The sequence below is a fragment of the Heptranchias perlo genome, chromosome 3 (genome assembly GCF_035084215.1).
Source record: "Heptranchias perlo isolate sHepPer1 chromosome 3, sHepPer1.hap1, whole genome shotgun sequence".
Lineage (NCBI taxonomy): Eukaryota > Metazoa > Chordata > Chondrichthyes > Hexanchiformes > Hexanchidae > Heptranchias > Heptranchias perlo.
The window spans coordinates 121662151-121674349 of record NC_090327.1 but is presented as its reverse complement, the minus strand read 5'-3'; the positions used below and the strand labels follow the sequence as shown (position 1 = coordinate 121674349).

Below are 12199 nucleotides of genomic sequence, written 5' to 3'. Positions count from 1 at the left end.
TTCCCAGCACTGGGTGGGATTCCTGAGATGGGGTCGGTCATCTAACGGGACTACAGGGTTTGGGACTTTATCTGCTGGGTTCCCTTCACTTCCTCCGGAGCTTCACACCATCGCTCGCCTGTTTATTGACGGACGGGTGTGAGTTTTCACATCGCTCCAATATTTGCACTTCCTGCACAATATCGTGTGGATAAAACTGCTGCCGAACTTTTCATCCGCTCGCACTCGCTGTTTTTCCCCCCTGGGACCCGGTCCTGCTTGTTCTCGCCTGTCGTGTGTGCGGATTCGGTGGAGTGTTAACGGCTGGGGTCCTTTCTTTGAGCGACGCCTCCTCTCACCTTCTGTGTGTGTTGTGTGTTGTGTTGTGTGTGGGGCTCCGGTCTACCCTGTCCAGCCCGGTTCGAACCGTTCTCTCTCGGTCTCCACCGTGCCAGTCTCCCGGCGATGACTTCACGCTCTCACTCACAATCCCTCCTGCTCCGGATCGCTTGTCTCCTCTTCATCAACGGTGTCAAGGTCCGAGGACACGGTCAGTCCGCTCAGAGAACCTCTGATAATGAGAGTTTGCAAACAGCAAGCGCCGTCTCATTCATTGGAAACTGTAATTTCTCGGTGTGATTTGTGTCAAACTAAATTGTTTACAAAAGTAATTTTATGATAAGTTAAGAAGCTTGTCTGCAGGATCGTGTCTAATAAGATTGGCTGTTACTTTAGAGATAGATAGAAATATAGAACCTGCAAATGTTGCATTTTCAAGTATTTATCCAATTCCCTTTTGAAAATTACTATTGAATCTGCTTCCACCACCCTTTCAGGCAGTGAATTCCAGATCACAACAAGGCACAGTGTAAAAAAAAACACCTAATTTCCCCCCTGGTTCTTTTGCCAATTACCTTAAATCTGTGTCCTCTGGTTACCGACCCTCCTGCCAGTGGAAATAGTTTCTCCCTGTCTACTCTATCAAAACCCTTCATAATTTTGAATGTGTCCATTAAATCTCCTCTTAATCTTCTCTGCTCTAAGGAGAACAACCCGATTCTCCATTTTCTCCACATAACTGAAGTCCCTCATCCCTGGTACCATTCTAGTAAATTTCCTCTGCACCCTCTACAAGGCCTATGGCTATTTAATAAGGTCCTGATCCATCAATGTAGTTTAGATCATAGGAACAGGAGTGGGCCAATCGGCCCCTCGAGCCTGTTCTGCCATTCAATTAGATCATAACTGGTCCATATCTCAACTCCATCTACCTGCCTTGGTTCCATAACCCTTAATGCCCTTACTTTAACAAAAATCTATTAACCTCAGTTTTGAAATTTTCAATTGACCTCCAGCCTCAACAGCTTTTTAGGAACATAGGGACAGGACGAGGCCATTCAACTCCTCGAGCCTGTTCCGCCATTCAGTCAGATCATGGCTGATCTGTATCTTAACTCCATCTACCCACTTTGGTTCCGTAACCCTTAATAGCCTTACCTAACAAAAATCTATCAATCTCAGTTTTGAAATCTTTAATTGAACTCCAGCCTCAAGAACTTTTTGTGTGAAGAAGTGCTTCCTGACATCACCCCTGAACGGCCTAACTCAAATTTTAAGGTTCTGCCCCCTTGTTTTGGACTCCCCCACCAGAGGAAATAATTTCCCTCTATCGACCCTATCAAATCCTTTAATCATCTTAAACAACTCAATTAGAAAACCCCTAATCTACATTCAGGGGAATACAAGCCTAGTCTATGCAACCTGTCCTCATAATTTAACCCTTTTAACCCTGCTATCACAGAGTAGGTCCACCTTTCTGAAGAAATTTGTATTGTAATAAAATGGCTATAATTTAATGTAAACTTTTGATTTTTTATTTGCTAGGAGATTTTGACCTAAGTACAAGCTAGGCATTGATTTCTGAATCTTCCTGATTAGAACTGAATCATGTTGTACGGAGTCCCAAGTATTCATTAAATTGAAAAAAGTTTCTGAGACCAAAATGGGTTACTGAAGAACATAAAGCTTCATGTCCTGATGTTGCTCTCTGGCTGAGCGTTAATGGGTTTGCTTTACACCCTAGCATGTTCTATCATCTGAAAGGTTTACATTTACTGTGTATTTGCCACCTGTTCTGAGCTTTTATTTTATTTTGAAATTCAATTTATAAAAATCAAACTTTAATATATAGATAGCTTGTAAAAATCAAGCAGAAAACTGCAAATATGAAATAGAAAGAAACATTTGCATTTATACAATGCCTTCATGACCTCAGGATGCCCCAAAGCGCTTTTCGGCCAATGAAGTACTTTTGAAGTAGTAATGTAGAGAAAGATGGCAGCCAATTTGCGCACAGCAAGCTCCCCCAAACAGCAATGTGATAATGACCAGATAATCTGTTTTTAATGATGTTGGTTGAGGGATATATATTGGCCAGGACACCAGGGAGAACTCCCCCTGCTCTTCTTTGAATAGTGTCTTGGGATATTTTACCTGAGAGGGCAGACGGGGCCTTAGTTTAACGTCACAACTGAAAGACAGCACCTCCAACAGCACAGCACTCCCTCAGTACTGCACTGGGATGTCAGCTTAGATTTTGTGCTGAAGTCTCTGGAGTGGGGCTTGAGCCCATAACCTTCTGACTCATAATGTTATGTAAAGTATGGAAAATATCTATTATTCCAAAATAAAAATCACAAAAGGCAAATATGATTCTTTATTTATTCAATATGTTTAGATTAGTCCAATTGATGAGGATTCTAGAATGAGGGGACATAGATACAAGATTAAATTAAGATTTGGGGAGTGAGAGCAAGAGAGGCTTTTTTACACAGAGGGTGTGAGACTGTAGATTCACTATCGGAATTAGAGATTGGTGCAGAGACTATGTCAACATTTAAGAATAGGATAGAAAGATGGTTGAAGGAAAGGGGGATAAAGGGATGTGGGAACAGGGCGGGCACATGGGATTAGGATATTGCTTGTGTGGAGGATAAACACCAACACGGACTGGTTGGGCTGAACAGCCTGTTGCCATGTTGTAATTTCTATCTATTGGATGTTTCTGTTAAATTAAATGCCATCTTACACTTTCACAAATAGAATCTCTCCCTACAGAACCAAGGGGGGGTGGGTGGAGAGAGTGAAATAATTTCAACAGATAATGCTAAATATTTGTAATAAGGCTACACAGGGATGGTGTGAGAGGGTTAGAGTGGAGGTCACATGACTGAAGGGGTCAGAGTGGAGGTCATCTGACTGAGGGGGTCAGAGCGAAGGTCACCTGACTGAGGGGGTCAGAGCGAAGGTCACCTGGCTGAGCGGGTCAGAGCGAAGGTCACCTGACTAAGGGGGACAGAGCGAAGGTCACCTGACTGAGGGGGTCAGAGCGAAGGTCACCTGACTGAGGGGGACAGAGCGAAGGTCACCTGACTGAGGGGGTCAAAGTGGTGTCTTATTGCATTTCTCTTGTCCCAGGGAAGATGTTTGTGCTTCAGCCAAAGAATGGGACCACGCAATGGGACGTGTCTGCGGCCCGGGGATTGTGCATGGAGCAGGGAGCGCGCCTGGCCACGGCTGAAGAACTGCGGCGAGCGGTGGAGGAATGTGCGTTCACCGAGTGCACCACTGGCTGGATCACAGGCAACCAGATTGGGTAAGGACCCCACTCCCCTCAAATAAAGGGGGGACCGGCAACACCCAGCAGTCACCCTGACTCCAAATGACCACTGGCTCAAGACTTCAGCCCAAACCTTTCATAGAGCCCAGCTGGTTAGGGAGCAAATGATAGGAGGTGAAGGAGGAGCCAATCTAGTCCTGGTCAACTGTTCAAGGATCTGCAGGGGATCCAACTACTTGAAACACTTGAATGTCTGAATGACCCCCCCCATTCCACCCCCCCCTGCTCCCCTCCTACTCTCCCCCGCTCCCACCGCCTCTCCCCGCCTCCCCCCCACTGCTTCCTCTGCTGCCCTCCCTGCTCACTCCCGCCTCCCCCCTGCCTCCTGCCCCTGCTCCCACCCCTGTACTCCACCACCTCTCCCCAAGCTCCCCCTCCTCCCTGCCTCCACCCCGTTTCTCCCTGCCTCCCCCCTACTGCCCCTGCCTCCCTTTTGATCACCCCCTGCTCCCTCCTCTGCTCCCCCCACTCCCCCCTCCTGCTCTCACACATTGTAGATTCAGTACTTGTGCCTTCTCGTTTTCAATGCAAATGCCCTCTAATTGTTAGATATGTTCCAAATTGGATAGCCTGGTGGTGAAGGATAGAATACTAGAGCCTGGTCTTCAGTTGCTTCCAAGTCTTTACTCACAGAGATCCACATTACCCATACCACACCCTAGATAAGCGCTCTTATATATGGATACAGGAGAGCCCCAATTGATACACACCACCTGAATACAATTAACACCAATTGATATAAATCACATGGATACAATTAACAAGATACACTATGGTGCAGCCTCTAGTTTATAAATGTCTTGCATTCATAGTTCTAGATTTAGTTAATTTAATCCCTCTAGATTTTGGTCAATCTCTCTCGATTTAAATTAACCTCTCTAGATTTTAGTTACCTCTCTAGATGTCAGTTCTCATGCCCTCTCCTTTTGAAATCTCTAGTGTGCTCCATACACTCGACAGCTGTAATCCCATCAGTAGGCGTGAAGGTAAGTGAGACACAATACAATGGATTGTCAGTGACAGTGCAGCTCCTCACTATGATGGGATACTGCAGCCGTGTCCGATTATCTCTCCTGAATGGTAGAGGAAGTCATGAACATGCTCAACCATTGATTTGTTCTTCTCAACAGAAGCATCACATATCTCTCTGTAGTGATGGAGAATGTCTCATTGATGCCTCTGTCCAATGGCAGCAAATGTGACATCAATCACTAATGCCTCTCGTTTAGAGAAAACCATCACTATTTATTTTCTTCAGTATTTATGGAAGCTACTTACTTATAGATTTCTAAAGCCAGTGAGAGCCATACACTATTGCCTTTCTTCAGTGATAGGGAAAATAACCTGAATGGTGGAGATAGCCATGGGCTACTGCCCTTGTTCAGTGGTGCAGAAGCTTGGCTGAGCACAAATCTCTCGAATTGAGGAGAAGCTGGTTTAGCTGTTCATATTGCCTTAGTTGATCAGTGGATCAGTAAGTACTGAGAGAGAAAGGTTTGGCTGAGAATGGAGACATTCCTGTTATTCAGTCTCAGCCCAATGACTTTGGCTTTAATGAGTCATTCTTAACACTGTTGAGTGAATATCAGAAAAGTGTCAATGTCGTATTCAGCAATTAGAACTATCTGAAGATGTTCTGTGAGAACAGCATAAAACACAATTGACATTTTTATTGCACCTAGAATGCCTGTTACAATGACACATCAACATTGCACGCTCTAGTCAATTCCAGCTATTACTACACTATCACTAGTTCATCAATCAGTCTCGGAATGTATTGTAAACAGTGAGAAGTGAACCCATTTTTAGATTTACAACCTATCCAGATGACACAGAATGACATCACATTTTAACAGTTTTGTCCTTCTAAGTAACAGGTTCAATATAAAATGGAATCCAATCCAAGAGAGACCATAATTTTAGTCTGAAATATTTATTGCCGGTCTTGGCCACATCTGAATCAGGACTATTCTTGTCTTGGCAATAACAATTCTGCATTCCCGTTAGCTCGTGTGTGTTTGTCCATCTTTAGTTTAAAAACAAAATTGTTATTTATTTTATTCTACCAAGATCAGAGGTACTGCTCGGGATTCAAACACTGTCCTGGTTTTTTGTTCTTACTGTTGAGCATCAAGCATTCCCAGGTTAGCAGAGTTAGAAGTAAAAGTACCTGCTTTTCCTCAACCCCAATCTCTCGAGGGCACCCCATGCTGTTCTCAATGAGACATTTTATATTTCATATGTCCTCTGGATCTTAGGTAGCGCCCACGTGTCAGATTATGAGCAGTTTTGCATTGCGTACAAGATTGCTCAACCTGAACCAAGCTGAGACCACACAAACTCATCACACTGAAGTCTTTTACAGGCAGCAGGAAGGGAAGACTTTCCCTTCATCATTCTGGCTGAATTTGACTCTGGATCTTGGGGACAGTTTTCTAACGTTGCATTTACTTTTGGTGTGATGCGGCACCTCCATCTCAATAGCCCTGATCCAGATCATGCAGTGACTGTTCCTTGTGCCATCCTGAACACAACACCACTTCCAAAAGTCTGGATCTGCAGTGTTGGAAGTTACCAGCTGCGTTTAATGTAGTAAAATGTCCCAAGGTACTTCACTGGAGCATCAGACAAAAATTTACACCAAGCCAAAGAAGGAGATGTTAGGACAAGTGACTAAAAGTTTGGTCAAAGAGATAAGTTTTAAGAAGGGTCTTAAAGGAGGAGAGAGCGGTAAAGAGGTGGAGCGGTTTAGGGAGGGAATTCCAGAGTTTAGTGCCGAGACAATTGAAGGCATGGCCGCCAATGGTGGAGCGCAGGAAGCGGGGGATGTGCAAAAGGCCAGAGTTGGAGGAACACAGAGTTCTTGTAGGGTTGTAGGGCTGGAGGAGGTTACAGAGATGGGGCAAGACCATGGAAGGATTTGAAAACAAGAGTTAATATAAAACTGAGAGTAAATCAGAGGCAAAAAGAAGAAAAATGCAAATTCTGGAGATCTGACATAAAAACAGAAAATGCTGGAAACACACAGTGGTGACAAAGATTCATAATCCAGGCTGACATGTCAGTGTAGTACTGAGGGAGCGCTGCACTATCAGACTGGCAGTACTGAGGGAGCGCTGAACTGTCGGAGGGGCAGTACTGAAGGAGTGCTGCACTGTCGGAGGAGCGGTACCGAGGGAGTGCTGCACTGTACTGAGAGAGTGCTGCACAGTCGGAGGGGCAGTACTGAGGGAGTGCTGCATTGCTAGAGGGTCAGTACTGAGGGAGAGCTGCACTGTTGGAGGGGCAGTACTGCGGGAGCGCTGCACTTTGGAGGGGCAATATTGAGGGAGCGCTGCACTTTGGAGGGGCAGTACTCAGGGAGCGCTGCACTGTTGGAGGGTCAGTATTGAGGGAGTGCCACACTGTCGGAGGGGCAGTACTGAGGGAGTGCTGTACTGTCTGTTCCCCTTCCCCCTCAAAATGTTCTACACCCGCTCAGTGATGTCCTTTACCCTGGAACCAGGGAGGCACACACCATGCGGGACTCACGTCGGTGGTTGCAGAAACGCCTGTCTATCCCCCGACTATCAAATCCCCTATGACCACTGCATTCCTACACTTCATTGTGCCTCCCTGTGCAGTCCTATGCCCCATGGTGCCATGCTCTGGACTGCACTCCCCCGAGGAGTCTTCACCCTCAATACTAAAAACTGATTAGTGAGTGCCACACTCCCAGAAGATTCCTGCACTGCCTGCCTCTTCCTACCCTGCTGGATGGCCACCCACTTATTGTCTTGAGCTATCTGTGGCTGCAGGGTGACCACCTCCTGGAAAGTACGATCCAGGAAATTCTCAGCCTCCCACATGCCCTGCAGTGATTCCAGCTGCTGCTCAAGCTCAGCAACTCTGAGCTTGAGATCGAGCAACTGAAGGCACTTCCTGCACTCAGAATACCCGAAGTGTCCTGGAGTTCCCACATGGCTCAGGAATTGCAGAGCTCTGGCCACACCTCTGGATCTCCGCTGATCATCCGGTGGGAAATCGGGAGAAGCCCCACAGAAATTCTGCCCCATGAGGTGTACTGGAGCTTGAGCTGCCAACCCTCCAGGACTGCCCTGGAGTCTTCAGGAATTAAAGGTTAATCTCCTGGACACCGCTGCAAGCAACACTCGGGAGAAAAATCATAGGAGCATTAATGAAAATTGTGTGTTTTTTTTCATTTTCTTTGAACACTTGCATTTATTATTTATAAAAATATTGGAGATAGGATAAAAGGCTGTTTGACTGAGAGTCAAGAATCAGGTAACAAAGAGCCTGTTCGCTTCCCAATTGGCCGTGGGTGCATCGCGAGGATGGACGTGTTGGGCGACAGATGGCGGGAACGTGGAGGAGAGATGATTGGTGGCAGGAGGTCATGTGATGAAACTTCCCAGAATCCCAGAGTTGGCGACCCTAACTAGCGGGCCAATTCCCACTTGTGGATCCTCACAGGGTAAACTCCTGAGTGCTGAATTTGCACTGGGTCATCCCGATTTCCTGCCATAATCTCGGTGGGAGATCAACAGAACCCAGGAGACAAAGCCGATTACAGCCGTTTACCCCATTTCCCCAGGGGTTCTGTCAGTCTCCCACGGGAGAACCCCCACAGGGATTCCAGGTGCTGATCTCAGCCCACCCACCATCAGGATATTTACCCACAGGGAGGGGATATCAAAGTTTCAAAGAACCCATGGAGCCTCACACATGTACAAGGGCCAAGTGAGGAATGCACAGTGTAATCCTGGAACAGGTAATCTGCTCGAGCTTTTGGTCAGAGAAGAAGGGATAGAGCCTCTTAAAGACAGGTTAAAAATAATAGATAAATGGGCTGAGGAAGAAATCAAATATAAATTAAACGAGTAGCCCCCAATGCAGATTATAGTGGAACACTAATGAATTGTGTTGTTTCTGTTTAAACTCAGGATGACAGTGTGCAGTAACGCTGGCTCAGAGCAACAGGACCTCCAAACCATCCATGTAAAAACTGAAGCAGTTACTTCTTCAAATGGTCGATATGATTCGTTCTGCATTAAAGACCAAGGTTAGTGCTGCATCATTTCACTCACACAAGGCATCTTAGTCCTTCAAAATGGGAACATAATTTGGTGACTTTTGGATTTTTGACTATTTTTCCACAGAATGGATTTGGAAATGAGTTATGTTGAAGTGGTGAGTTTTAAATTGAAATGGGGTCACACGGGTTTAAGATTCTCCTTGAACTGTACTCGGGGTTGCACGGATTTAAGATTCTACTTGCACCGTACTGGGGTCGCACGGGTTTAAGATTCTCCTTAAACCGTACTGGGGTCGCACGGGTTTAAGATTCTCCTTGAACTGTACTGGGGTCGCACGGGTTTAAGATTCTCCTTGAACTGTACTGGGGTCGCACGGGTTTAAGATTCTCCTTGAACCCGTACTGGGGTCGCACAGGTTTAAGATTCTCCTTGAACTGTACTGGGGTCACATGGGTTTAAGATTCTCCTTGAGCTGTACTGGGGTCGCACGGGTTTAAGATTCTCCTTGGACCCGTACTGGGGTTGCACGGGTTTAAGATTCTCCTTGAACCCGTACTGGGGTCGCACGGGTTTAAGATTCTCCTTGAACCGTACTGGGGTCGCACGGGTTTAAGATTCTCCTTGAACCGTACTGGGGTCGCACGGGTTTAAGATTCTCCTTGGACCCGTACTGGGGTCGCACGGGTTTAAGATTCTCCTTGAACCGTACTGGGGTCGCACGGGTTTAAGATTCTCCTTGAACCGTACTGGGGTCGCACGGGTTTAAGATTCTCCTTGGACCCGTACTGGGGTCGCACGGGTTTAAGATTCTCCTTGAACTGTACTGGGGTCGCACGGGTTTAAGATTCTCCTTGAACCGTACTGGGGTCGCACGGGTTTAAGATTCTCCTTGGACCCGTACTGGGGTCGCACAGGTTTAAGATTCTCCTTGAACCGTACTGGGGTCACATGGGTTTAAGATTCTCGTTGAACCGCACTGGGGTCACATGGGTTTAAGATTCTCCTTGGACCCGTACTGGGGTCGCACGGGTTTAAGATTCTCCTTGGACCTGTACTGGGGTTGCACGGGTTTAAGATTCTCCTTGAACCGTACTGGGGTCACATGGGTTTAAGATTCTCCTTGAACCGTACTGGGGTCACACGGGTTTAAGATTCTCCTTGGACCCGTACTGGGGTCGCACGGGTTTAAGATTCTCCTTGAACTGTACTGGGGTCGCACGGGTTTAAGATTCTCCTTGGACCCGTACTGGGGTCGCACGGGTTTAAGATTCTCCTTGGACCCGTACTGGAGTTGCACGGGTTTAAGATTCTCCTTGAACCGTACTGGGGTTGCACGGGTTTAAGATTCTCCTTGAACCGTACTGGGGTCGCACGGGTTTAAGATTCTCCTTGGACCCGTACTGGAGTTGCACGGGTTTAAGATTCTCCTTGAACCGTACTGGGGTTGCACGGGTTTAAGATTCTCCTTGGACCCGTACTGGGGTCGCACGGGTTTAAGATTCTCCTTGAACCCGTACTGGGGTTGCACGGGTTTAAGATTCTCCTTGGACCCGTACTGGGGTCGCACGGGTTTAAGATTCTCCTTGAACTGTACTGGGGTCGCACGGGTTTAAGATTCTCCTTGGACCCGTACTGGGGTCGCACGGGTTTAAGATTCTCCTTGAACCGTACTGGGGTCACACGGGTTTAAGATTCTCCTTGAACCGTACTGGGGTCACATGGGTTTAAGATTCTCCTTGGACCCGTACTGGAGTTGCACGGGTTTAAGATTCTCCTTGAACCGTACTGGGGTTGCACGGGTTTAAGATTCTCCTTGGACCCGTACTGGAGTTGCACGGGTTTAAGATTCTCCTTGGACCCGTACTGGGGTCGCACGGGTTTAAGATTCTCCTTGGACCCGTACTGGGGTCGCACGGGTTTAAGATTCTCCTTGGACCCGTACTGGAGTTGCACGGGTTTAAGATTCTCCTTGAACCGTACTGGGGTTGCACGGGTTTAAGATTCTCCTTGAACCGTACTGGGGTTGCACGGGTTTAAGATTCTCCTTGGACCCGTACTGGGGTCGCACGGGTTTAAGATTCTCCTTGAACCGTACTGGGGTCACACGGGTTTAAGATTCTCCTTGGACCCGTACTGGGGTTGCACAGGTTTAAGATTCTCCTTGAACTGTACTGGGGTCGCACGGGTTTAAGATTCTCCTTGAACCGTACTGGGGTCACACGGGTTTAAGATTCTCCTTGAACCGTAGTGGGGTCACACGGGTTTAAGATTCTCCTTGAACCGTAGTGGGGTCACACGGGTTTAAGATTCTCCTTGAACCCGTACTGGGGTCGCACGGGTTTAAGATTCTCCTTGGACCCGTACTGGGGTTGCACGGGTTTAAGATTCTCCTTGGACCCGTACTGGGGTTGCACGGGTTTAAGATTCTCCTTGAACCGTAGTGGGGTCACACGGGTTTAAGATTCTCCTTGAACCCGTACTGGGGTTGCACGGGTTTAAGATTCTCCTTGGACCCGTACTGGGGTCGCACGGGTTTAAGATTCTCCTTGAACTGTACTGGGGTCACACGGGTTTAAGATTCTCCTTGAACCGTAGTGGGGTCACATGGGTTTAAGATTCTCCTTGAACCGTACTGGGGTTGCACAGGTTTAAGATTCTCCTTGCACCGTACTGGGGTCGCACGGGTTTAAGATTCTCCTTGAACCGTACTGGGGTCACACGGGTTTAAGATTCTCCTTGAACCGTACTGGGGTTGCACGGGTTTAAGATTCTCCTTGGACCCGTACTGGGGTCGCACGGGTTTAAGATTCTCCTTGAGCTGTACTGGCGTCACACGGGTTTAAGATTCTCCTTGGACCCCTACTGGGGTCGCACGGGTTTAAGATTCTCCTTGCACCGTACTGGGGTCGCACGGGTTTAAGATTCTCCTTGGACCCGTACTGGGGTCGCACGGGTTTAAGATTCTCCTTGAACCGTACTGGGGTCACACGGGTTTAAGATTCTCCTTGAACCGTAGTGGGGTCACACGGGTTTAAGATTCTCCTTCGACCCCGTACACTGCAGCTGCTGAGATCAGTTAGACATTGATGAAATGTTCCGCAACCAGCAGGGACCATAGGTAACTAATTCATTATCACATTTCAGACCCACTACAAACATCCACACCTACTATCGTTGGATGATCTAATTTGTTTGAGCCCAGCATGTGGTATCTGCCTAGAATCCACTCTTGGTGAGGGGAACAGGGGAAGGTCATAGCCAGATTTATTGATAGGCCTACTGGTGAATAGGGAAGAAGTTGGAGACCGAGACCGACTGGCCCGAGACCGACCAGCCTGAGACCACCCGGGCCGATACCGACCAGGCCGAGACCGACCGGCCCGAGACCGACTGGGCCGAGACCGACCAGCCCGAGACCAACCGGGCTGAGACCGACTGGGCCGAGACCGACCGGCCCGAGACCGACCGGGCCGAGACCGACCAGCCTGAGACCACCCGGGCCGAG

General features: G+C 47.7%; 1 protein-coding gene across 1 annotated transcript in view; it reads left to right on the top strand.

Moving 5' to 3' along the window:
- The first annotated feature begins 444 nt into the window (after positions 1-444).
- The window catches only part of susd5 (sushi domain containing 5), a 50139-nt gene continuing 38384 nt past the window's right edge, over positions 445-12199 (top strand). The window contains exons 1-3 of the mRNA XM_067977270.1: positions 445-529; positions 3457-3634; positions 8602-8720. Of these exons, the coding sequence (XP_067833371.1) occupies positions 445-529; positions 3457-3634; positions 8602-8720 (382 nt within the window). The remainder of the gene's footprint in view (positions 530-3456; positions 3635-8601; positions 8721-12199) is intronic.